At 52.7% G+C, this 25,857-nt stretch overlaps 8 protein-coding genes across 8 annotated transcripts; 5 read left to right on the top strand and 3 right to left on the bottom strand.

The window, feature by feature from the left end:
* Positions 1-1,236: 1,236 nt before the first annotated feature.
* On the top strand, positions 1,237-3,363 carry NEUTE1DRAFT_123682 (uncharacterized protein; the record flags this gene model as incomplete). The annotated part of the gene is made up of 2 exons (XM_009854757.1): positions 1,237-1,726; positions 1,782-3,363. 2 exons carry the CDS (start codon positions 1,250-1,252, stop codon positions 3,039-3,041), a joined length of 1,737 nt encoding a protein of 578 aa, XP_009853059.1.
* Positions 3,364-3,674: 311 nt separating this feature from the next.
* NEUTE1DRAFT_123681 (uncharacterized protein) lies at positions 3,675-6,610 on the bottom strand (the record flags this gene model as incomplete). Its single annotated transcript, XM_009854756.1, has 2 exons — positions 3,675-4,485; positions 4,805-6,610. 2 exons carry the CDS (start codon positions 6,608-6,610, stop codon positions 3,709-3,711), a joined length of 2,583 nt encoding a protein of 860 aa, XP_009853058.1.
* Positions 6,611-8,424: 1,814 nt separating this feature from the next.
* On the top strand, positions 8,425-10,320 carry NEUTE1DRAFT_139468 (uncharacterized protein; the record flags this gene model as incomplete). Its single annotated transcript, XM_009854755.1, has 2 exons — positions 8,425-9,202; positions 9,380-10,320. The coding sequence occupies 2 exons, from the start codon at positions 8,425-8,427 to the stop codon at positions 10,318-10,320; spliced, it is 1,719 nt and encodes a 572-aa protein (XP_009853057.1).
* A 2,916-nt stretch (positions 10,321-13,236) lies between these two features.
* NEUTE1DRAFT_102644 (uncharacterized protein) lies at positions 13,237-13,962 on the top strand (the record flags this gene model as incomplete). Its single annotated transcript, XM_009854754.1, has 1 exon — positions 13,237-13,962. One exon carries the CDS (start codon positions 13,237-13,239, stop codon positions 13,960-13,962), a length of 726 nt encoding a protein of 241 aa, XP_009853056.1.
* Positions 13,963-15,067: 1,105 nt separating this feature from the next.
* Positions 15,068-15,779, top strand: NEUTE1DRAFT_139466 (uncharacterized protein; the record flags this gene model as incomplete). The annotated part of the gene is made up of 2 exons (XM_009854753.1): positions 15,068-15,563; positions 15,631-15,779. The coding sequence occupies 2 exons, from the start codon at positions 15,068-15,070 to the stop codon at positions 15,777-15,779; spliced, it is 645 nt and encodes a 214-aa protein (XP_009853055.1).
* A 1,371-nt stretch (positions 15,780-17,150) lies between these two features.
* NEUTE1DRAFT_66636 (uncharacterized protein) lies at positions 17,151-18,804 on the bottom strand (the record flags this gene model as incomplete). Its single annotated transcript, XM_009854752.1, has 1 exon — positions 17,151-18,804. One exon carries the CDS (start codon positions 18,775-18,777, stop codon positions 17,716-17,718), a length of 1,062 nt encoding a protein of 353 aa, XP_009853054.1.
* Positions 18,805-19,293: 489 nt separating this feature from the next.
* Positions 19,294-21,343, bottom strand: NEUTE1DRAFT_66631 (uncharacterized protein; the record flags this gene model as incomplete). Its single annotated transcript, XM_009854751.1, has 2 exons — positions 19,294-20,425; positions 20,497-21,343. 2 exons carry the CDS (start codon positions 21,311-21,313, stop codon positions 19,512-19,514), a joined length of 1,731 nt encoding a protein of 576 aa, XP_009853053.1.
* A 2,228-nt stretch (positions 21,344-23,571) lies between these two features.
* On the top strand, positions 23,572-25,086 carry NEUTE1DRAFT_147775 (uncharacterized protein; the record flags this gene model as incomplete). The annotated part of the gene is made up of 1 exon (XM_009854750.1): positions 23,572-25,086. One exon carries the CDS (start codon positions 23,572-23,574, stop codon positions 25,084-25,086), a length of 1,515 nt encoding a protein of 504 aa, XP_009853052.1.
* Positions 25,087-25,857: the final 771 nt, after the last annotated feature.

The following is a 25,857-nucleotide window of genomic DNA, read 5'->3' as shown; positions in this document are numbered from 1 at the left end:
ATGATGTCTTACTGATATCGGTTCGCGACATGACGAGAAACACCGTCAAATGTATTGGAGATGGCTTCATCCCAACCGATTTCAGCGCAAATCTCACCGCATGGACTGCTCCCGATGCCCTCTAATTGCTGTCTCCAGAGCCTCGCTGTGCCTCCTGTGCCTCGTGAGCTCCGGCGAAGCTACTCCAACTCTTTGCCAGGTACCCCTCACTCTCGATCGGAAGTTGGAAAAGCTCCCATCCAACCATGGCCAAGCCGCGGACACCAAGAAACGCCCAACTACCGATAGCGCTTTTTTATCGACGAATATCCTTGCCTACATGAGACCGAGGCTTTTCATCTAGCGCCAAGGACAGGGACACCACCAGGCACAACAGGCGCACCAGGCACAACTCGGGAACTGGTCGCACATCTTTCACATGCTATGGATATGCTCATTCAAAGAGTTGGTCACCATCTCGCACTCGAATTGTTTTGTTTGTTGGTGTTGGGCATCCAAACTCGCAAAATGTCCTCCGACGTTCCATCTTCCCCAGCAAGATCTATGCTACCGTGATTAGCGAGCACAAATGTCACCAATCGACGTGTTGTTTTCTAGGATTCCCCGTGGGGAAGTGGAGGTTTCGCAACATGGGTTCACTATGGTTACCGTCGTCGCCGTCCTCGTCGTCGCCGTCGTATTGTAGCAGTCACACTGCCCTGTCCGCCGCCCACAAACATACTAATCGGCCATCCAAGATAACAAATATCCTGCATGCCCGGTGGTAACCTGGACGGTAGTTGAGGTGGGAAGTCCTGGGGAAATGCTCCCCTAACCTTCGGCCACTTGCCCGTCTCGTCCATATCTCCATGTTGGCACATGGTCACCTGGCCCTGCTTGCAACCACGAAAGAGCCTCCCTCCACCCTGCTGCTCCGGTCAGCAACCCAACACCACAACCACCGAAATGCGGGGTGGAAGACACAAGCAAAGCCTTCTCGTCCTGGGCTGGCTTGCAAGTCCCTTGTCCATCCGTTGTCCAACTGAACTGACGAGGGTCAAGGGACTAAGAGTTTTGTGAGATGGGTCCACGAAGCATGTGCGTGGGTTAGCCTATGGATGGGATGGCTAGGGATCGATCATCGACTGTCAACATTGGTATTAAACCACCACCATCCCGCCGCTGTCGAGATGTGATCAAAAGAGAAGAGACGACAAGGACTGTTCCCTCTCCCTCCCCTTCCTCATCCACTTCGGGCCACATCGTCACCATGAAGGGCTTTCCCAACGCTCTCCTTGCCACCTCGCTGGCCCTCCTCGGCCGGGTCTCTGCTGCCCCAGCTGAGCCCCCTACCCAGGTGTTGGACAAGCGGGCCGCCCCGACTGTCACCATTTCCACCGGTATGATTGTGGGTGCTAACGGCATCCTCACTGAGGCCTTCAACGGAATTCCCTACGCACTTCCTCCCACCGGCAATCTGCGCCTCAAGCCTCCCGTGAGACTCAAGTCGTCTCTGGGTGTCTTCGATGCGTCTGGCATCGGCCCTGCTTGCCCCCAGTTCCTTGCCGACACCTCGTCGAACGAGTTTCTGCCTCAGGTTATCGATAAGATCGTTAACACGCAGCTCTTCAAGACCATACTCAACGTCAAGGAGGACTGCTTGACCATCTCGATCACTCGTCCCAAGGGTACCAAGGCTGGTGATAAGCTCCCCGTCCTTTTCTGGATCTTTGGTGGTGGTTTCGAAGTGAGCAATCCAGCTTATATACGCGATGTAATGAACAAAGGCTGAAACTTCACAGCTCGGATCGGCCTCCATGTACGATGGCGCTCCCCTAGTCACCAATGCTATCAACATGGGTAAGCCGTACGTCTACGTTGCCGTCAACTACCGTGTCGGTGGTTTTGGTTTCATGCCCGGAAAGGAGATCCTTAAGGACGGCTCCTCCAACTTGGGCCACCTCGACCAGCGCATGGGCCTCCAGTGGGTTGCCGACAACATTGCTGCCTTCGGCGGTGACCCGGACAAGGTTACTATCTGGGGCGAGTCCGCCGGTGCCATGTCCGTTTTTAACCAGATGTCCCTCTACGATGGTGACAACACGTACAACGGCAAACCCCTTTTCCGTGGCGCTATCATGAACTCTGGTTCCATCGTCCCCGCCGGCCCCGTCGACTGCCCCAAGGGCCAGAAAGTCTACGACACCGTCGTCAAGAACGCCGGCTGCTCTGGTGCTGCTGACACCCTTGCTTGCCTGCGCGCTCTTCCCTACGAGACTTTTCTCAAAGCCGCTAACTCCGTGCCTGGGATTCTGTCGTACAACTCCGTTGCTCTTTCTTACCTCCCGCGTCCCGATGGCAAGGTTTTGACTCAGAGCTCCGATAAGCTCATGCTTGCTAAGAAGTACGCCGCCGTCCCCATGATCATTGGCGATCAAGAGGACGAGGGCACTCTCTTCTCCCTCTTCCAGAGCAACATCACCACCACCAGCAAGCTGGTCAGCTACCTCAACGATATCTTCTTCAACGACGCCACCGAGTCGCAGATTAAGTCTCTCGTCTCGACCTACAGTACCCTTATCTCCGCCGGCTCGCCCTTTGGCACCGGCCTCTTCAACGAGATTTACCCCGGCTTCAAGCGCCTGGCCGCCATTCTTGGCGATCTCATCTTCACCCTCAGCCGCCGCATCTTTCTCGACGCCGCCACCACTCTCAACCCCTCGGTGCCCGCCTGGTCGTATCTTGCGTCTTACAACTTCGGGACCCCCATCCTCGGAACTTTCCATGCCTCCGATATCCTGCAGGTGTTCTACGGCATCCTGCCCAACTACGCCAGCAAGAGCATCCAGTCTTACTACGCCAATTTTGTTTACAACCTCGACCCCAACGACGCCTCCGGTGGCACTTCCTCTAAGAGCAAGGTCGGCCAGGATTGGCCGCAATGGCAGAAGGAGAGAAAGCTGGTCCAGTTCTTTGCGGACTATGCCGGATATCTAACGGATGATTTCCGCTCTGAGTCGTATAACTGGATTAAGGCCAATATTGATGCTCTTCACATCTAAGGGGATGAATATGACGGAGTGTCTAGGACACTGTCAAAGGATTGAAGTTGCAGTGTGGAGGTGGAAATGATTTGAAATGATACAGCATTCCACTTAAAGGCAAGGCCTTTTTCTTAGTCCATGTTCCTGAGCCGTGATGTCCTGCAGCGGTCATGAGTCTGGATGATGGTTCATGCACGGGGCAATGATGGAAGGATGCATCGGGGTACTGAGGAATCGAGTTATCATCTGGAGGATTGGGATGGATAAGGATGGGACAGTCAGGCGTCATCTAGCATCAGGTTTCGAATGCATTTGAAGTTTTTTGCATCATCATTGTTTTGCTATCTCGCCTGCTTTGGTTCGTGAAGCGCAAGTACTAGTAGGTCACATCAAGACTGGTATCACCTCCCTTTTCGCGGTGCTCCTCTGCTCCACACGATGAGGCGTAATTGCTCGAATGTAAGGCTCAGGCGCATGTGGTGTATGTTCAGTCGCTTGTGAGCTATCCCTTTCCTTCGAGTATGACTTGGTCACTCCAATCCAATCTTCTCAAATCTTCAGTCGTGTCCGAGGTGGTAAACCCCATAACAGAGTTTCTTGTTGTAATTCCGTTGTTAAAACGTTCATCCTGCACCTCTGTCGTATTTGTATCTGTATGTTGTATTTATATTTGTATCTGCATGTTTTACGAATTTTGTATCTGAGACACAAAGGACTTGAACACCCTGACCATCGCCGGATCAGGCGGCTCAATTCCGGCGTGCGTTACGGGTACTGATGATGGCTTTGATGATGATGATGATGATGATGATGATGATGATGATGATGATGATGATGATGCCCCCGGCGCCGTTCTTTTCCCTTGAGCTTCGACTGCCTCTCCTCTTGCCACTGTCTCTGTCTCTGTCCCTGTCCCTGCCCCTGCCCCTGCAGTTTCCTCCCCGGCCGCCGCCGTACCATGACTTGCGCGCGACGTGCCAATAACCCATCGACTTTGGAGTTCTTTTTGACGTTGTTTGTGATAACTTGGGCTTTTCCTTTGCCTTTGACTCGCTGGATTCTCGCTTTGACTTTGCGTCTGGTTTTCCTCCCCCCGACCTCGACTTTGACTCGGACCCTGCTGAGTTGGATTCGGACTCGGACGTTGACTTGCACGTGCTGATGGTTCGTAATCGTTGTCGGTGTCCGTGCCGTCTTCTCCTCCTTCGTGATCTCTTTTCCGTTTTCGTTGGCGATCTCGTCCGCGATTCCGCTCCGTGTCACTTAATACCGATGGTGATCTTGCCCTGTTGGTACTGCCATTCCTGTTTGCTGACGGGGTGTTGTGGGTGTCATGGCTGGCGTCGGCGTCTCTCGCGGCCCCTGACTCTGGTGTTGAAATTTGGGACGGAGATAGACTTGAGCCAATCTCGATTGGGTTGTTGTTGGTGCCGCAGCCTCTTGTGGTTTGTAAAATGTGTCTCTGTTTCGGTTGTTAGCGGGTGCCTCATTCGTTCTTTCCTCTTTTTCATGCTTCTCGCCCCTCTCACTCCCTCCCTTCCGTTTTTTTTTCCCTTCTCTGGTTTCCGAATATCTCTTTGATAGCTTCTTGTTACCCTTTCCACTTTGCTTTTCCGCTCTTACTTCCTCAACTGCTGGGACCACTCACACCGCCAATCAGATATTCCTCCTGTCATACCTTGCTTCTCCCAAATTGACCCACCAACACGATCCCCACAGTCGTTCCCTGCTTGCCCTCCCAACTCAATCGAAAGTAAGAAGAAAAAAGAACTCAAACTAACCTTAAGCGCATCCTGCCTCCCAAACCTCTTCCCACAGCTCTCACAAGGAAACGGCTTTTCCGGGAAATGCACCAACATGTGCCTCTTCAAATCATGACTCCGAGCAAAACTTAGCGGGCAATTCGAGACGTCACACCGGTAGGGGCGATGCTCGCTCGGCACCCCTGGTCCGCCATAGCCTGTGCTTTGGCCATGTTGCGGTCCGTAGATTTGAGGGGCCGGGTTTTGGCCTGGTGCCGGGACTTGCGTTGGATGGCCTTGGGCGTGTTGCTGCTGTGCCGGCATTGGTCTGTACATCTGGTTCTGCTGGGCTTGGGCTTGGCCTTGGGCTTGGACGTAGGCTTGGGCTCTGTTGAGGACTGCGGATTGGGAGTAACGTGGTCCGTAGATTTCCTTGTATCGGGCTGCCGCTTCGGCTTCAGCTTGGGCTTGGAGATGAGGTGGTAATGGAGCTGATGGTGGGAGTTGTTGGAGTTGCCTTGGTCGTGGTGGGGGTTCCTGGTAGATGATCTTGGCTGGTTGTCCTTGGCGTTGCTGTTGTTGATTCCGTTGCTGTTGCTGCTGTTGCTGCTGTCCCTCTCCTCCACTTCTGCCTTGAACCAACGCGTACCATTGCACCCCGTTTCGTTTGGACGATTTCGAGTTAGTTGCCTTCCCCGTCTGTATCTGGAACAGCGGTTTGGAAGAAGGCGGGTAGAACTTTGGCTTAGGCGGTTCTTTCGGGTCCTTGCCTGGCGAGCGGTAGAAACCAAACGGGGCGTCAGATCCGGGGACTTGTCCTGATGATGAGATGAATAGTGGTGGTGGCGGCGGCGGCGGTGGTGGTGGTGGTGCCTGGTGATAGACGGGTGGCGGACGATGATTGGGGTGGGCTTGACTGTATTGTGATCTGTAAATCTGCTTGTATTGGGCTTCGGCTTGAGCTTCGGGGGTGGCATGGACTTGGAGATCAGGAGCTAGTGGTGCTGGTGGGGGATGATGAGCGGGATGAGGATGGGGACCGGGATGAGGTTGAGGAGCAGGATAGGGCTGAGGCGCGGGATAGGCCTGAGGTGGAGGGTAGACCGGCATCGGAGGGTTTGGGTAGGGATGAGGTGCGGAGGTGAGGATGTAGAGCCCAGTGCCGGGGGGTGGCCCGCCTGGTGTTGGAGGGAATAAGAAGCCATGTGGTGGTACTACGTCGCTCGGAGCACCGGTAGGAGGAGGCGGTGGTGGTGGATGTGGGTGCGAATGGTGTGGGTGGGACGGGCCGGGTCCGGGCTGATCGCCGTGATGTGGGGCTGGTGGGATTAGGGAGGGAAGGGGAGGTAGCTGCTTGGCATTAGAGTTGGCGTCGACGGTCTCGGAGGAATCTGGCCGCGGCGATGGCGATTGTGACTGTCCATCTTGTTGTTGCTGTTGTTCTTCTCCTGGTTCGTGACCGGACGTTGGGTCTGAAGAAGGACCAAGATCGGGACCGGGACTGCTTGTGGAGTGTGGACTCGGCGATGAATCGGTTGTGACCCAATCCGAAGAGTTGGAATCATCGGAGCCGGGACTTCCCGCAGAGATTGGATCTGGTGGAGGACCGGTTGGGGCAGCGGCCGGACTGACAGGAGCCGGAGAGAGTGAGGACGGCACACCGCTCGCGGCGGCTACAGGCGTGGTTACGCCATTTGTTGACGACGAGACGGTGTCTGCCGGCGGTGCCTCTGATGGCGACACGATTGGTGACGGAGGACGTGTGTCATTTGATGAACTGCTATGAGCGCCCTCGTCTTGAGGCTCCGAAGACTTGGGCGACGATTCTGCGTCTGGTTCACTCATGATGAGGGCGCGCGCGCTCAAGTTGCAGTGAAATTTTCTTATGAGAGGGCGTCTGCGAGTTTTGTAACTGCGCTGACTGCCCCGACTGCGTGATGCAGTGAGCGCGAGTTAGCGCACTATCGCAATCGAGCACGCTGCGACAAAGTGTCTACAGCGTTCTGCTGTTAGCCGGATATCTGGCCACCACCAGCGAGGTGCATGGCAGACAGACCGCTATGACGTTCGAGACTGCAAATACGAAAATTGAAGCAAACCCGCGATGAAGATGACATCCCACAGACCTGGAGACCGTTTGCAATCTTTCCTTCTGCAGCGGCAGCTAGCAGCTGAACTCGGCCCTGTCACGACCTGGACCACTATCGATCACCGGACCGTTCCACTCCCACCGTGACGGTCCTAGCGGCCGGCGACCGAAGCCAGCCGTAGCCAACCGGAATTCCACCCTCAAGATTGGCGGCGGACAGGGGCTGTGGCTGAATCTTTAGCATCTGATTGGCGTCGACAAACTCCCAGGATACCCCCACTCCAAACGCCAAAAGCAACGTCAACAACGTCAATTTCTCGTCGACGACATTGGCCTAACGATACCCGCCATGATACCTCAACGATAGAAAAGAGACTCTAACGGCTTCAATTTCATAGCCGTCGCTCCGTACATGGTTGTCAGTCATCCGCGGGCCTGTCGGTATTGGACCCACAAGATGTCCGTTCCAGGGCTGTACGGCATAACGCATCCTGAGGCTCGATGGCTCCGTGTCACTGGTGATCATGTCCATGACTTCATGTACATGCCCTCAAGCTGTTATACACGAAGTAATGCTTGCTAGTGGAGAGGCTCCGATGACTCGTTGCTTTTCAAAGCACTCAAGTGGCCACATGGCAGTCACCGCACCCTGCGCGAGCTAGCTGATGGGAGGCTGTAAGGCACAAGATGGCATAGAATGCCAACTATCTCCCATCATACATCCATGCATGCTACCCCTCATCTCTATCAGGGATCGCGGGCCACAAGCTACCTCGGGAGTCACAAAAGCCCACCATGAGACGGCACCACCAAGGATCCTGAGGGGCGAAGCTTCAAATCTTGAACTGCGAGATCTTCTGCGTCTAAATCCGCTGACACTCCGCGGTGACGCTCTGGAATGCTTGGTGCTTGGATGGCATTGCTCCAACAAAAACTTCACCCCAAGATGTCCTGCCATCTTGCCGCACCGGCACCTCGGGGTGTGCGGATCTACATGTGCGCCAAGAAGCTGCTCGATCAAGACAGCAGCTTGGGTCCCGCAATGTCGCGGGCCGTTCGATGTGATAGACCAGCCTAGTCAGACATATGTATGTTTGAATATGTACAGTGGGGGAGATGTTCTTCCCGTGCCCTGTCTTTCTTTCCGTTTTCAGGGCCGCTGAAGGGTGAGAACACAGGATCAACGTCTTGTACACGATTTCTGGTGGGCATACATGTTGCAGCATGCTGGCATATCTGTGCTAACCTGTACTGATAGGCTCGTTCCCAGAACGAACGACCCGAGTCATGGTGGTCCTGCCATTTACTGCTCTTTTCCGGTTTTCGTTCGTACAAAACTGGTGGCTGCCGACAAATGGACAGGTGGGTACTGCATGTCTTCACGTCATTAAGATAGTCCTTTGCGTCTGTTGAAGGGACATTTCAGGACATAGGGATATAGATCCCACTCTGATTCTCCCTTTTCCTGCTGCAATGTCTCGATTGTACTGCTTCCTGAACGTTTCCAACCGCTATTCAACCTCACCTTTCCACAGGAAGTCATCCATTGGCCTTGTAACCAGCAACCATCATGGATTCCACAACCAATACTAATTTCACGGGGGGCTTCGGTTCCTTTGACATGTCTCCAAGGGAAGATTGGAATTCCTTCAATGACGATAACCCAGAGTCATTGGAGTATGAGCCGGCCTACCCTCTGCAAGTCCGGCAATTCTTTAAATCCGCTGTCGGTCGAAGCTCTCTTACCACTCCACCTTCGCACAAACCAGACGACACCAACTTGGCCGTTATGGACCTCCCCCCGGAAATACTCTGTCAAGTTTTCGAACATATTATCGCTCCTTTTAAAGAATACTATGATGACAATCTTGTACCGCAGTATTTCAGGGGTAGGGGTATCCGCTTTCAACTCGTCGAGAGCTCCTTCTTCCATGAATCACCCTCTCCAACTGATAACCTCACTGTCACTGGTGAAGCATCCATTCGAAACTTGAACCAGATGGTTGCAACTCGACAGGCCGTCGACCCTCTTGCAACCTACCGGGAGATCCAGTCCGGTACCGCTGAGACAATTCCGGATGGATGGCTTCAGAGCGAAGGGGTTGCCCAAGAATTGGAACAGTTATCCTGGGACGAGGACGAGATGTCCGAGGAGGACACAGACGATTACTCTGACAGTGATGAGTCGAGCGATGATGAGTTGACCGATGAGGACACGGCGAATAACGGCGAGGAAGCTGCTGCGTTCGTTCCCAGAGCATCTAATCGTAGGCTTGCGCTTGATCGAGATCCCATATGCGATCCTGACGGTTTCAAGCTGGCATTTCTCGCTACGAATAGGCGGGATGGTGAGGGACCGACTCAATGACACCGACTTCTCATCGATCCCTTGTTGGAAAAATGCTGCAACCTCCTGTGTGGCTTTACATGGGCCCTCGATGACGAAGAGGAGTTGGAGCATATTTTTGACGATATCGAAAGAGAAAACAACAACAGGTGCGTTACCATTTTTCCACATGTCACAGATGCCTCCTGCATCAAGTCATCGCCCTCTGGTAAGCCATCCTCTAAAGGCTCAGCCCAATCTTCAACGCCAATATCTTCAAGAGTCTCTGCTCCTTCGACGCCTCTTCTCAGACCTGCCATCGCCATGCCGGAATCAAGTTCCCTCGCCACAGCGGAGGATGGCATAGACGCGGCACACCTGGACCCTCCAATATTTGATGATGATGATGAATACAATGATCCATTAGAATATGTGGACTACGATTTCGTCATGGTCTACAGGCCACACATCTGGGAGACAGACGAGGAGATTGTCGCTCTGGAAACGCCGCGCCGCGCTTGTCCACACTCCACCGCTTACGAGCCACGCTGTCGTTTTCGTTCTCCCCATCAGTACCAGAATTTGCTGCGACTTTCTCAGCTTTCATCAGGTGTCACAAAAGAACTCGGAAAAACCCTTTACTCCAACTGCACGGCCGAATTCCCCTACGGCCCCCACCTCTTCCCCGTCTTCGCCGCGGAGCGCCCGGCCATCCTGCCCATGATCCGCGGAATCATCCTGCACCTCGACTGCTCCGCCGACTTCAACGACACCATCACCACGGAACTGGCGTACATGCTATCGTTCTTCTCACCGTCCCTGCGCCCCGACTCACCTTGCAGGAAACTGGCATTCCTCACCGTGAAACTCCGCACCAGCCTGGTTGACATTCCTCGCTGGCCGCAGGAGGACGTACCCTTGACGGAAAAGCAGCTTATCATGGACAAGCTGAGGGAATGGGGGCCGCTCTTCCGAGGGGTGCACACCGACGAATTTCTTCTAAGGTTGGTGGGTATTCGGCATGAAGTTTGCTCCGCGGCGCAAGGGGTGCCTTATGGAATGGGGCAGGAAGATTGGGAAAGAGAGGTGACGAACAGGGAGATAAGGGCGATGTGGAGATATGCCGGTTTGCTTGAGTGAAGGCCATATCTCTAGTTGGTGAGAGCATGAGCGGGCTAGAAGGCGTCTTGGATAGGTAGTTGACCTGGAGGCTGAAGGGTGTGAATTGGATACATCTAGTCAGGATGATGAGGCTGTTTGGAGTGATTTGGCAGGAAACCAGGACTTGGCTGCCTTATTCCACAGCTCAGCATCCTCCGTCTACACTAGGTCGTGACCTCCTCAAGGGTAAAATCCTTCTTGGTCTCCTCTCTCAATGCTGTGTTTACCGACTCGGCCAGCTTGGGGTCAATATTTACCACTGGGCCCGGAAACGCAGCTTGATCGCTCTGTAGCGGGCTTGCCCGAGGTACTTGGCCGCGCTGACAGACGTGTTGGCCTTTTCTTGATCGAACATGGCGTGCCGGTACGACTAGCGGGCCTGGTCGTAGTTGTTCTTCTTGCCTTTGTGCCAGAAGCAGAACGGCGCGAGCAGATGCTGTCGGACACCTGGTACATCAACTGATCAGGAACGAGAGGGATCCGAGTGGCCGAATTGGACGCCGAGCAAGGTACAGCGAGGACGACGTTGGACTGTGCTTGCGAATCTCGGAAAGATGGATCGTGGTGTCGCTGTTTCTGTCAATGGATGTTTCGCTTCCTTGCCTCGGGGGAACAGTGGTAGGGGTTTTTCCTAGCGGGTGGCCACTTGCAAAGACGTTGCATGTGTGGGAAAACGTCCTGTATTACAGCGCCGACGGTTGATATTGGACCGACGAAGCTTCAGCGAATGAATTCTCTTGCTTCGCATGTAGGATTTCCCAAAACGGCCTTCCCAGGTCAATGCCCTTGGGAATATGACAAGGAGCAAAAACGTCGATCCGGCTGATGATAGACGGAACTCTATGGAAAAACGCTGTCATTTCTAGCAGCGGTACTTGGACATGGAGAGGGAACGCAGGCACAGCCGAGTCATGGAAAAAACGTCTGGACGCATATGGGCTACAAAAATACCTCTGGATACGGGCCGTAAAATACACCATACCTTACAACGTCAGCCCGTAATTTTCGTCTCCACACTGTCTTAGGCTGCAGTGGACTTGCTTAGTAGCTGCATTGATCAACTGCATAGGTCCAAATGACAGATTCAACAATTGCAAGAATTATTCCTGAATTCGCATCTCCAAGCTTTGCGGCTCAACTTGGAAACCCGGGCCGATTCCATTGATAGCAGTCTTGAGATTATAATGCCCACGCTGTGGCCTCACATCCAACAAATCGGACCATACCAGTTCAATCGGGTATGGTGTAGCGGTAACATCGTTGACTCTCACTTCTTAGGAGTGACTGCTCTCTCAACAGCCCCGGGTTCGACTCCCGGTATCCGAGTCTCAAAAATCTTTTTTTGGACTTTTCCGTTTCTTAACCCGAAAAGCGCAACTCCCAACTCCAGTTTTTCTTTTCTTTTTCTTTTTTTTCGATTGTAGCTCAGCTTCAAGATCTTAGTTCTTTTACTTGCTCGTCGTGGGTGGGACATTGTCTTCCCGTAAAGAAGATTAGTCCTTAGCCCACCCCTTTCACTTCCTTTAGTTTCTCTATCTGCCAGGTGTTATCCATTTTCTCTTGTTAGGTTTGCAAGAAGAAAAAGGCGTCAATTGAGCACTTATTCTTGTCCTTTCGCCTTGTGTCTATGGAAGGAACGAGCGCGTTTCCTCCTTCCGCCCCATTTGCAGAAGGGATCATTCCGACAAAACAACGCACAGAAATTGTTTCTTTCACGGGACTTTAACTTGGCCTCTTTGCTTCCAACACTCAGATCTCCTTCGTCTACCCTGCTGTTATATTTTCCACCAGACTTGGCCTACAAATTTCATCGTACCTCGTGATTGCTTAACTCCACGTTGAGGGCTTGCCACTAATTCTGCATTTCACTGCTACTTAGACACTTTGAAGCTTTCCACTTCGGATATTGGGTATCGATTCTCTGAAGATAGATACAACTATGTCTGCCTCCTGGATTCTGGCTACCTAGTTTTTACGCAGGTGCCTACGTGCCAAAACTAAAGGTTCTAGAGAAATATTTGATCAGTCCTTTATTGCAACATGGCACGACCTTACCCCAATAATGTCGATGTGAAAGGGTCAAACAGACTGTTGTCTCGACAGGTATGCAATCTACCAGTGTGGGATCGATCAATCGAAGATAGGCCGAGCATTCTCCTTTCTCCACCCGTGCGGTATTCGTCTTAGTCGATGCGATCCACGCAAGTTCGCGGTTTCCTGGTATCTACCTTCCATGTCACTCATTGTCACCGTTTCGACACAAAACCTGGCCTCGTCGAGAATAGGAGTGACTGCAGGAATACAGCATGGAGGTCCTTGATGGTCAGAGCGATTTCCGTCTTGCGTCCTTTGCTAATGCCTTGAACACGATAAAGGGGGTACCAAATGCATCGAAATTCCGTCCCATGTTGTCGCAAATCCTTTGCAGATATTTTCTAGCCAATAAGAACTTCAGTTCAGCTGTTTGTCCCGACATCTTAACTCCACAGGGACATACATTCAACCAGGACCAGTTTCTATTTTGCGCTGTTGTGGTCTTACTGTGGGAGAAGGCATGGCAACCATTCACTGGTAATGTCCCACATTTCTTGCTCAACAATACAGATCTTTACACCAACTTCTCAAATCACATGATGTTCAAGCTCAAAGCTTGATGAACCTACGCGACATTTCTTTCTTACCTGCGAGAAGCATCTCAGAAGCACCAAAACCAGTGAACTATACCAGCGACTGCTTTGTATCCACACAACAAGCAAAGTATATCTAGAGCACTCTCATAACATGAATGATCATCTCAGCAACGGTGATGAGGTACGTGCTAACTTCCGCTGTTAGGCGCCAGAGACTCAGAGAGGGGCTTACTGACCAGGTAACGAAAAGTGCTTCGATATCGACATGCCCAACATGAACGTCAAACCTGACCAAGCCAGACGTCAGATTCAAGATCAGCCCCCGCTTCCCACGAGCATCGCAGTTCAAAACCAACCCGCGCAGCTTCATTTTCCGAATGTGCCAGCCGCCGCGGAATTCGGTGCCATTGCCCACGGCCCTGTCCAGATCCCTCCCGACACTGCTGCACGAAGAGAGCGCCTGAAGAAAGCTCTCCTAAGCCTCGACACTAATCGCGAGGTCGCATGGCAAAAGATGTCCGGCCATATGCGCTACGATTTCCACAAGGAGCTTGCCAAGGCCGAAACGCGCGCCGAGCCGCTCGAAGCCTGGGAGAAGTATTTTCTGTCCAACAACTCAGAGGAAGACAAGATCAGAGTGTACCGGGAGCTTGCCTTTGAGAGGTACAGGGAGCGGGAGAAGCTCTTGGTGAAGCTGAAGGATCACCTCGAGAAGTACGACGGCCTGCGCAGTGATATGCAGATGTTGAAGGAGCATGTCTTCAACCTGAAATATACAGTCCAGCAGAATGAGCTCGCCAGGCAGCAGATGACGAGGAGAATTGCTGAACTAGAGAGGAGCCATCTGGTGTTGACTTCGGGTTTGGACGAGAGGGTTCATCTCTTGAATGAGAAGGTAGACAGAAAGGTCCAGGAGTTGGAGGGGGCGGTTGAAGAGTTGAAGAAGGGTGAGGAAGGGCTGTCAGATATGGAGGAGGAGCATACCTGGTAACGATGAACTGAAGTTGATGAAAGTTGAAGACAACGAAAGTCACTAAAGATTGTTTGTTTGGCTACGGCAAAGCGTTTGTTGAGTGTTGACATTGGGTTATGACTCCAACAGAAGAGGCTCTTTGCCTTGAAGTTCAAAGTGAAGGAAGTGTAAACACAGACATACAAAAAGGAAACTAGATGTGAAAGTAAACAAAGAAGCGACTAGCAGCTCAAGGATACCACATGCGAGAAGAGAAGGACATTTGGCTACTCCAATATCTGTATCTTTCGTTACCACGTATGTTGTATGCTCGAAAAAATTGGTTCAAGAAGTGGGCAGTGTCTTCGAACTCCCAGAAGTCAATGGCCAAGCAGAAGAAAAGCGTGCTGAATATGTCGACAACATTAAGAACAAGAGGTTTGAGGGAAGACGGAAGTGTCAGAGGTTGAAGAAAAGTTTCCATGTTTGCCATTGCTTATTGCCTGTCACACCTTCCCGTTACTAGACCTGAAACAACCTCTATATAAAGCTGGTCAGTTCCCTTCAATGGTTCGTTGTAATTCCACTTGCTCTTGCATTCCGTATATAAACCCCAGGTCCTGCTACTTTCTGTTTGTTCTTCATCTTTTCCACTACACCTGCATGTGTATCAGCTCCACGTGATGATCAAGAAACTGGACTGGACAACTCGCTGACTCTTTCTCCACAAGTTCAGGCAGCATACTGGGGAAGTGAGCAAAGAGGAACGAGCGGAGGACAGAGTGACGAAACAAAGTCCACATGTACCTGTTGATACAAACGGGCCCCTCACAAAGAATTTTGACTCAGTCCGTTTTGTCGTCATCCGAGGAAGGAGCGGAAGGTCGTAGTCAGGTAACAACCCTCTCAAGTCTTCAGATGAATTCGACCCGTGCGCGCTAAGACGACATCGTCCTGTCTGCCTGCTCCTTCCTTCACTTTCTCATCTGGCTTTTACTTGCCCCAGGCAGAACAATCTCAGACCGCCCTGCTTGCACATAACCATTTCGCAAAAAGCCAACCTCAAACTTACCCCTCCAAGCTCACTCATTAACGACACAACCACAAACAACACCACCACCATCATCATCACCAACCAACCAAGATGACTCGTCATCAAAAGAAACCTTGCCCCCACAAAAGGCTCTATGAAGCGGCGCAACAGCGCCGCAGACAAAGAGAGCAAGAGGCCGTAGAAGCTCTCATGCTTCTGAGAGCAGGCTTTGGCGAGTTCGGCCTCTGGGGAAACGTCCCGGGTAACGTGCCAGGGACGCTGCCACTTCAGTGGCAGTCCAACTGGCAGCCCTTTCCCGGCTCGCGCCCGGTCTCGTTCGGCCCTGTTGCTGTGGGTGGCAGCAACCCGCAAACCACCAATCCCAGCAATATCACCACCATCACCCGCAGCGCCAACACCAACACCAGGGGCAACATCCCCAGCGGCACGTCCAGTGGCTACGGCCACTCACACAACAACGGCCCTACCACTTCTGCGGCGAGGTTGAACACACTGGCAACGGTGGCTGCTGACAGCCGGCCACTGCCCCTGCCCGCGCCCATGGGCCGAGTGAACAACAGGCCCTTGCAGGATAGGGCCAACGGCTGTGAGTCTTCACCTTGTTGTCATTATATACTGTTGTTGAGTGGAAGCTAACTCAAACCTAATGATAGCCACATCCGCCAGGGAGAGCACCAGAGCCCGTTCGCGAGCTCCTTCACCAGAGGGCCCGCGCCGCGCGCAGGCTCCCTCACCAGAGGGTCAGCGCCGCTCACCAGCTCCTTCGCCCGAGGACCCAGGCTATAGGGGTCCGTCGAGGTAGTAGGCCGGCAGGTAGCGGAGTGGAGGGGAGGGAAAGGACGGTTGTGGCGCCGAGCAGTAAGCCTGCGATAGTGTAGGTGGGAAGGCCTTGAGCTTGAGGACATTTCATTTGTTGAAGAAGGGGAGTTGTGATACCCAGCATGGCTTTTACAAGATACCAGGAACCTATAATAGGACGAGGGGATGAACTTTTTGCTGGACGTCTTCTGTCTGATGGAAGGATCATATCGAATGATCACGAAGATATATGCAATCCGACAAGACGCGTCATTCACCTCTCACAAATCTCATCTGTGGTCACCTGTCTCAAGTTTTCATCAGTGACAGCGTGCATGTGATATGGTGTGGGTGCAGTGGAGTACCGAAATGTGGTAGAGAAGATAGTTATAGTAATGTACCTCTGATCATGATCTAGTGGTACTTGTACTGAGTCCACCATATTCGAGAAACTAAGAAGAAACCAAGGAGCAGTGAAATGATCGAGAGAGTTCGTGATAAGTCGAAGTTCAGGAAACCAAAATCGATATCGAGGATTTGAGGTGTACAAGGAAAACTGGGTGATTTACGTTCTCCTCCCGCACCTGTTGATCCCAAGGAAATGAAGAGGGGACTTGCCTTCTAGAGGCAATCATCGTAATACAAATATCTGGTCCTCTTTGCCCCTCTGCCTCTTGCCTTTTTCCTGCTCTCCTTCATCCTCCACCCTCACCAACACAGAGACAAAACTACTTACGCCACAGTGCTTGAACGCGGCGAGGCAAAGCGGGTTGGGTAAGGCAGTTAGACGCAACGTGTCCTGGTATTCGTCAATATCATACCTCTAGTCATCCGAGGATGCTCTTTCCTGCTGACTATTTTTCACGCATTATATGGCTCTGGTCCTCCTGAATGCTGCGACTCAGAATTATACAACAAATTGACTCGGAGGACGACGCAGAGCGGACATGACCAAAGCAAACGGGATATCTACCACGTTGCCAGTTGACGTTTAGCCCAACGTATAATATTGAGTCTCGTCAAAGCGTACCTATCTAGTGTCGGCCCCAATATTGTCAGTAGATAAAGACAAGCAGAGAGATCAAAAAGAGGAGAATGTACCTCGAGATGAGTTAGGGACATGGTTTGGTGCGCTCTGTAGGGTGTGTTTCTAGGTGTAGTAGTTCCCTTCCAAAACGATCTTGTGTCAGTCGATGACTCGATGGGCTCAAAAGGCCGGTGAAAGGTTGTTTGGCTGAGTAGGTACGTACTGGAACATGAAATGATGTGGCCGAACGACCTGAATTAAGTGTCATGTGCTTGAGCTTTCTGTCCTCGCCGCTAACACTTTGGATTACCTCTTCAATGGGAAATAACCTGATGGCCCCGGTAGCTCGGCGGTGGCGCCCATGGTTGCTGCCAGCCCCTTTCATAACTTCCACACACTTCCACCCAAGAGACTCCCAGAGCCGATGTAACATGCAAAGCACGAAGCCAAGGCTGCTGTACATCAGCGTCTAAAAGATCTTGTTTCCGAAGCCGCCCAACTCGCAACTTTGATCACCGCCTCGTCAAATTCCACCATGGGCGGAGGCGTTGACTGCTTGATGAGCGAGTTCGAATGTATGTCATATACCGCTGTTGTATGCAAGAACTATCAAGTTGTATAGAAAGGTTGAAAAACATTATCGACACGTTAGACCCCAACCCGACTAGTCCCCCTGAGTTGATCCCGGTGCGCCCGGACTGAAAGCTAGAAGAAACAGAACTTGATAGCCAGCGTGTCAAAGATACACCAAAGACACAGGCGTATAAGAGATCTTCTAGCTCTCCGGTACCGAAGGACAAGCCCGAAGCCCCTCCAAGGTACCCATTGAAGTCGGGAAGAGTTCCGCTCCAATCCAGCATCTAGTGTACGTGTCCCCAACACCTCACGCTTCATGCATCGCCGCACCTCCCGCTCAAGCATCAACCTCCTGCCCCTCCAACTCCCCCTCCGTCCACTGCCACAACTTGCTCGCCAACTCCTCATCCTTCGCCCATCCACTTTCTCCCACCCTCTTCCCCACCGGCAGGAAATACGCACACTTGCCCTTGCCCTCGCTCTGCACCTGCTCCCTCGGCGCCGTCGCCGCCCACACCTGATTCTTCGCTCCATCCTCCACCGTGCTCAAAAAGAATTTGAGGAACCCCGTGACCGCCCACCCAATCCATCCACTATTGCGGAACGGGTGGAAAAGCTGCGTGTTGACCGCGCCGGGATGCAGTGCCACCACCGTCAGCTCCTCCGGATAATGCGCAGCAAGCTGCTTGCCAAACAAGATGTTGGCGAGCTTGGATTGGCCGTAGCGCTGCCACGTCAACATGGAGGATTGGTCTGATTTCAAAGTCGCGAAGTTGATGCCCAAAAGAGGCGGAAGACGATGGCCTTCAGAAGACAAGACAACGACGCGGACGTCCGGAGGCGCGGTAGGGGTGCCGTCCGCTGGCTGGGGGAGGTCATTACCCTTGGCGCTGCGGGCGGTTTTGAGCAGGAGAGGAAGCAAGAGCTTGGTGAGTAAGGCGTGGCCGACGTGGTTGGTGCCGAATTGGATCTCGTAGCCTTCGGCGGTGACGCCGGTGGCGGCCGCCATGATGCCGGCGTTGAGCATGAGGATGTCGAGGCGGTCGCTTTCGGCAAGGACGGTCCGGGCGGCGGATTTGATGGAGTCGAAGGAGGTAAGGTCTAGCTCGAGGGGCTTGATGATGGAAGAGGCGTCGAAGTCGGGATTGACGCCGGAGGATTGGACGGCGGCGGAGATGTCGTCGATGGCGGATTGGGCGCGCTCGAGGGAGCGGGAGCAGAGCCAGATGCGCGAGGGGAGAGAGGCGGCGGGCTGGCGGACGAATTCGAGGATGGATTGCTTGCCGAGGCCGGCGTTGCCGCCTGTCACGAGAATGGTTTTGCCATGGAGAGCAGAAGAGGGGATGTCGGTGCGGGGGTTGAAGGAGACGCCCCCCGAGAGGAAGGGGATGTAGTCCATTGTTGTTGCCGTCACTGATGAATTCGTTTCGCTGTTTGAGCTTTCTTGAGATTGGATATGAGGTATTTTGCGACTGCCTTTATGAAGTTGGTAGTTTTGCCGGAGGTCAGTCTTTATATATTACGTTGGTGGGGGATTTGCATGATGCTATCGAAAGATACGCGAGGTGGTCCGGGCCCCTGACCAATTCCCTTTCACATGCATCTGTCGGATCGGAGATAAGAAGCCTGCTAAGGCCTTGGATCGATGACGGATATAGGCATTTTTCCAGGATGGGACTCGCAATGATCGCAGGATGATGAATCCAGTAAAAGAGGTGCAAGGAGATCACCGCCTTTCCAACAAATTTTCAACGAGATTTCTACACGTGTATAACGGCGTGCAGTTGATCGCAACATTAGTGGTGATGTCAGCACTATCCGCGGAGCGGGCCGTCAGGGGCAAAGTGACATCTCGAAAAAGACCCTAACCCTGACATGATCACTCGATTGTTCTGTGACGCACTTGTCAATCGTTGAGTTCGATAGCCACAATTAATATTATTCGTCTACTGACAGGTATTTATACTTCATAAAAGTCGACAGGAATTTCCAAGTAAAGCTCAAACGCAATGCTATCAGTTGGTATCTCCTGTAGATGAGCCAGAACGCCGTAAAATGCATCATCAAACATGACATACCCATAATCCCAGAAATGCATGATCATGCATCATCTCATCATCCATCATGGACCCCTCAGTCATAAACGCTAGGTCTCGACCACTTCGACCTCTTTCTGATCCTCTTTCCATAGACGAAAAAGACAAACGGAACGGGTATCAACAAAGCCGCAAACCCTCCGGTAATCGACGATCCCGGTCCCACACCAATGTTATGGAACATGGGAGTGACAACCAAGGGAAACGCGCATGCAAAGCACGAGCGGAGGAACGTGTTCGCAGCCACCGCCGAGGCCGCATACCGCGTAAACGTGTCGACCAAGTAATTCAGCGCAGCCTGGAAGATCATGAAAAATCCCGATCCCATAAGAACCAGACCGATGCAGGGCACAATCCAGTGGATATCTTTTGGCGCAGTCCACCCGAGCATGAACTGCCCACCCGAAAAGATCACGGACCCAACCATCATGGGCGGCAGACGGCGTTCAGGAACGGCGCGGTCGCCAGCGGCGCGGTACGCCTTGTTGTAGATAAACTGGTTATACACGTTCGCGCCACAACCGATCATAGCACCAATGAAGATGCACAATAACGGCAGAGTAGCAACCAGCTGCGTCCACCCGCGGACTTCGCCAAAGATAATGGGAATCGCGCCAAGCTGCATGTACAGAATACCGTAGCAGAAGCTAGCATAAAGAGCGACGAGGAAGCAGATGGGCGTGCAAAGGAGCTGCACCGGGCGAAGTAAGAATTTCTGGGCGAGCTCCGAGAAGGTGACGTCCCATTCCTCAAACTTGGCGTGGAGTGCCCAGTTGCCGGTTTGGATGCGCAAGCGACGGGCTTTGTTGACGAGCAGTCGCGGAGGGTAAGATTCGTCGATGAAGATCAAGCCGAGGGCGAGAACGAAGGCTTGTAGGATGCCGGTGAGGTACAGGGTCCATCGCCAACCGAGACTGGGCTGAATGGCAACCGCAGCTGAGACGACGGGGCCTGTGAGGATGACAATGATAAATTAGCCAAGGCCAACGGGAAAGAGATAGAAATGAGAAAGCGGGGCGTACCGATGGCTGGACCACCAACAACTGCCATGGCATATCCCGCCATGGCGATACCTCTTTCGGCAGGCGAGAACAAGTCTCCCAGCACACCACCAGTGTTGGTCACAGGAGCCGAAGAAAAGAAGGCACCAAAAAAGCGGGTAATCATCAGAGTTTGATAGTCCTTGGCAGTGGCACTACCGAAGCTGAAACAAGTGGCAAAGAACATGGGCACGAAGACAGCCACTCTTCTCCCAAAAACCTCACTCAACGGCGCCCATAGCAGAGGGCCAATACCGAAACCAACCAAGAAGATGGAAGTACCCAGGACAGCTACCTCGTGGCCAACGTCGAAGTGAGTCGACACCTGTGCAGTGCCGGCCGAGTAGCTGGAGGAGGCCCAGCTGGCACTCATGGTGATCAAGCCGTAGAGCATCGTGGTCATGATCTTCTTCTTCATGGGCCAGTTCATGGGGCGGTAGGGGTCGTCGGGACCCTCAAAGTCGACAATGACATCCTTGCCAGTCGGGGTGTGTGCTAGCGGATGGTTGAACTCGAATCGGGCGGTAGGGCGGGATCGCAGGCGCGAGAGGACAGTGTCACGACGGGAAACAGTCTTGGTAAGGTCGAGTCGGCCCGTGGTGTTGGCGTGCTCCGGTCCTTCCTTGGTGCTGGATCTCATGCTCCGGTTGGTGCGAGTACGGGTCAGTCGGATGTCTCGGCTGGTGATGCGGTGGCCGTCGTACTCGTCGGCATCTTCGTCGCTGTCCTTTTCGGTGTCATACTCATCGTCGCTGCTGGAACTGGCGTTCATATGGGTATCGGTGTGGCGACGCGACATGGGCGATTGATTTTCGGGGTCGTCGAGAGGGTCCAAGTGCTCAGGCCTATTGGAGTCGAGGCGTTCGTCCTGTTTCTGGGAGGAAGGCGCCCGTGCGAGAGGTGGTTGTGGTGGTGGTGGTGGTTCATGCATCTGTTGCTTCTCGGCTGCAGCAGCAGCATCGACCGGTTCACGGTCCAACGGTGACATGGTACCTAATAACTTGTGCTGGAAGGAACCGTGGACGAGTCCAAAGATGTGATTCTCACAAAGAGAGGAGTTCTTTCCATGACAAAGTTACAGATGGGACGAAGCTTCCTTTTTAAAATCTGAATTACACTAGTTTTGTTTTGTTGCTTCTTCCATGTCGACCAGGGTCATTTCGAGGGTGGCATCCGCCGGTGGGGCAGGTCAGGGAAAGGACGGCCGACGTCATAGCCCGGATTGGTTGATTGATGGCGATTTGCAACATTTTTGCAAGGGCAACTGCTGAAGTGTCTGTAAATCCTTCCGGGAGCTCGGAGGTGCGGTGAGTCTTTGGCGGATTTAACGGCTGTCGCGTCGCTCTGTGGTTTGTTCATTCCCGTGCGCACTTGTCCTGTGCATGAAGACGCTTGCCTGATCAGTCACATCTGCTTCGGTTGCAAAGACATTTGCCCGGGAATATCGCGGATTGCTTAATCTCTTCCCATTGATCACAAGGGTTATGCCTTTACGCTTTGTTTATTCCAAAAGTTGCAAAGACAGTGGTGGGGCCGGGCCGGTTTTCGGCTAACCTCTGCCGTGGCGAGTGGTTCCCCAGTCCCGTATCGGCCGGCGTGACATGGTACTACTTTATCCCTTTCTTGTCAGCCACGGAGCGCAATCGGCAACAGAAAAGAAGACCGGCACCATAAGGTGATCCGAGACAGCCATTGAAACAGCACTTATAATTGGAAGTGCAATACTATTCTTCAGTTCACCGAGTTGAAATGTTTTGGAATTGATCAACGGCGGCGTCGTCAGCTCCGCCGAAGCCAAGTTCACCAGGTGGGTCGCGGATAACGGCAAGTGGACCGGGCCTACGGGCTAACAAATGTGGAACTGCGGATATTTGGAACAGTTTGCAGTTGCTCAACGGTTTTCTGGAAAACTTCATGAAAAACTTTATGACGATCTCGTTTTCACTTCGTGTTGACTCACCTCGTCGGCCGGTTCCTTTCACGACAATATGTCTCTTCACATCCCACAACTTTCAGTTGGCGTCCAACCCAGGCGAGCCATGCCATTGCCGCATGTGATAATCTCACCTCACCTGGAACATGGGATGCTGAACATCCGGGTCTTTGAGCAACGCCATGAACGACTTTACCTAAAATTTCATGTTCAATGATCACTGGGTAACGAACTCCGAGATCGATGGGGTCCGAAAGCTGTCTCTACCTATCCTTCGCGACCCCCCATGTCCTTCTTGACTGCAGACACTGCAGGCTTTTTGGGCATCTCTTCGCTTGCTCCTCCCATTTGCGGCAACTTGAGGTAGAATATGTCTGTATTTCATTTACTTACTTGCGATTAACATCATGTTATTCTCCCTCGGCAAAGTCAACACGTCAAGCAACTCGCAAAGAACTGGGTCGTCAAACTCGAACAACGAACACGGCCAATACGTGGTGGAATTGTTCATCTTCGAGAGGGTGTTGTTATGGATTACTGCTGATAGACCGTCAGTTTTGGCTCGAGGTTTCTGGTTTCTGTTTCTTATCTGTCCCTCCTTAGGTAGGTACCTGTAGTTAACATCCTCTCGTCGTCAACATTTTGGTTCAAGTCTACCGGGACTTTCTCGTATTATCGTACCTTGTAAAAGACGGGACGGCCAGGTACTTTGACCGGCATGGATTGCTGCCTCTGGCTGTGCCTTACACTAACTCTACATAGTAGTGCCATTGATCTTGATGTACAGTGATCGATGACCCATAATGCTTGCTGTGAGCCCCTAGGTGATAGAGAGCTCCAGTTAGATTGGTACAGTGGAGTATAGCATGTAGCGGGGAGGTACGGTACATAGAAACACCTCTAGCTACTTGGTGTATTTTACGCTGTGCCGCTGACTAATCTGGACAGGGGAGCTACACAGTACATTGATGCTGTCAGCTGTAACGACCGCCTGCCTGGAGCCACCAAGTGACAGGACTGACGACCGACATGGTGTAAAAGTGAAACTTACAATTCTCAACTTCACTTCAACCTCCCCAATACCACACACGTCATATCACCACCGACAACGAGGACGTGCAAAGATGGAGTCGCCACACAAAGAACGGTTCGAGGCGCTCTTGGACTGGGCCCATAAGCACGGCGCAAGTCTGCACCCTTTGCTTGAGGTGTACGAGGACGAGGTCACAGGGTTTTCGCTACGCGTCAAGCCATCGGCCACTGAATTACTAGGAAGTGGCTTCAAGGCCGTCTCCTGCCCGACCTCCATCACACTCTCTTACCTCAACGCTCTCACTGACGGACCCATTACACCGTCTTCAACGACGCTGGCTCCCAACACTGAAAATCCTGCATTTCCGGAGCGTTTCATGAACTCCCTCCCGCCCCACGTCATCGGCCGCTTCTACCTGATTCAGCAATACCTCAAGGGCAAGTCCTCATTCTGGGCGCCCTACATCTCCACCCTGGCCGACCCCAGCCAGCTTGACAAGTGGGCACTGCCTCCCTTCTGGGCCGAAGACGACATCGAACTGCTCAAGGGCACCAACGCTTATGTCGCCATCCAGGAGATTCAAAGCAACGTCAAATCCGAGTACAAACAGGCGCGCAAGATCCTTAAAAAGGAAGGCTTCCCCGACTACCGTGATTACACGCAGGTGCTCTACAATTGGGCGTACTGCATGTTTACCAGCCGCAGCTTTAGGCCTTCGTTGGTCCTGTCGGAGTCGGCGAGGGAGTACGTCGAGCGGCTGCTGCCGGAGGGATCAAAGATTGACGACTTCTCCATCTTGCAGCCCCTGTATGACATTGGCAATCACTCCTGGGATGCCTCGTATACATGGAACCTTACTTCAGAGCCAAGCGCGTGCGAACTGATCTGCAACGATAGCTATGGCCCCGGTCAACAGGTTTTCAACAATTACGGGTTCAAGACGAACAGCGAGTTGTTGCTAGGCTATGGCTTTATCATTAACCCCAAAGACCTCTCTGCTGGTGTCAAGAACCAAGAGACATGGAGGCCGCATAACGATTATATCCATGTGCGAAAGAGGCAACATCAGGGCGATACGCAGGGCAAGGGCGGCGAGCCGCAGGATTTCTTAATCTGTCGCGAGGACTTCTGGGAGGGCTATTCCTGTAGGAATCGCATGGGATCTGATTTTGTGCCCAACGCGCTTCATTATCAGCCGCATTTCAGCCACTGGGATGGCAGGCTTATCAATGACATGGTGTCGATGATGGCTACCCCGAAGCAGTGGGAGTTGTTTAAGAAATTGCCAGATCATAGCCTCGGCGATGGCTCTCTTGGGGAGGAGCTGGACCCGTTAGTGGACATGCTAAAAGCTACATTGGCGCAGAAGATTGAGAGGGACTTTGTCGAGTTCTGTTATGGCAGGCCGAACGGAGGAGAAGAGTGGGAGCCGGAAACTGAGCGACAGGACTTGGTGCGACGGTACAGGGATGGATATGAGATGGTTTTTGTCAACGTGCTGAAGGCATTCAAGTATTCCGAGGAACAAATCATGGCGCTTAAGGCGGCAGCGCAGGAGGAGGTGGGAGACGAAGAGGAGGATGAGGAGATGGAGGATGGCAACTGAGACCATTCCTCGCGATGTAAAAGTCCTACACAACAACCAAAAACTCGCACACAGAAAAGCACAACGACATGTGCCCCGTGCTGCCCAGCCGATACCTCAGATCGCGAACCGACTTGACCAAGCGTCGACCACCTCCGCCTACTCCTACGGGTACCATGTCTGAACCACATAAACAAATAAATGCGCCTACCTCGGCCTCAAGGATCCCCACTTCCACCGCTTTCGACGCAAACTTCCTCGTCGTCTCCCACTCGAGCCGAAACCCGAACTGCCGAACCGCCTTCAGCACCTGGCTTCGACTTCAACTCGATACCATAACCGACCTTCCCAGCCACTCAATCAGCTCTCCCTCGACTTCCATCGGGGCCGTACCCAATGAAAACAGCCCGCCTTTCTCTCAACCAGCAAGTATCTTCTCAATCACCTCTCTAATCTCATACGTCTCAGACTCAGGCTGCAACGAGAACTTTACCGTTACGGCATGAGACCCTTCTAGATCTCTCTCCTCGCAGATTTACTTCCGACCCTCACGGCCTCTTCTTGTGCCTTGAAAGAAGCTATCATCCCTCCCTGGCTCGAACTTCCTAACATCCTCGTTCACAAACCTCGCCCTCCCATTGGTATACATCGAAGCGATATTCTCCTTTGCGAAGTCGATTACGGCAGGATAGAGTTCAATCCACAGCACTAAATGGTCTGCGTCAGCGAGGGAGGAGCAAACAAGGCGGCGGGTGTCATTGCCTATGTCGAGGATGCGTTCCCGCCGGAGGT

Source organism: Neurospora tetrasperma (assembly GCF_000213175.1).
Source record: "Neurospora tetrasperma FGSC 2508 unplaced genomic scaffold NEUTE1scaffold_5, whole genome shotgun sequence".
Lineage (NCBI taxonomy): Eukaryota > Fungi > Ascomycota > Sordariomycetes > Sordariales > Sordariaceae > Neurospora > Neurospora tetrasperma.
This window is presented reverse-complemented; position numbering and strand designations above follow the sequence as displayed.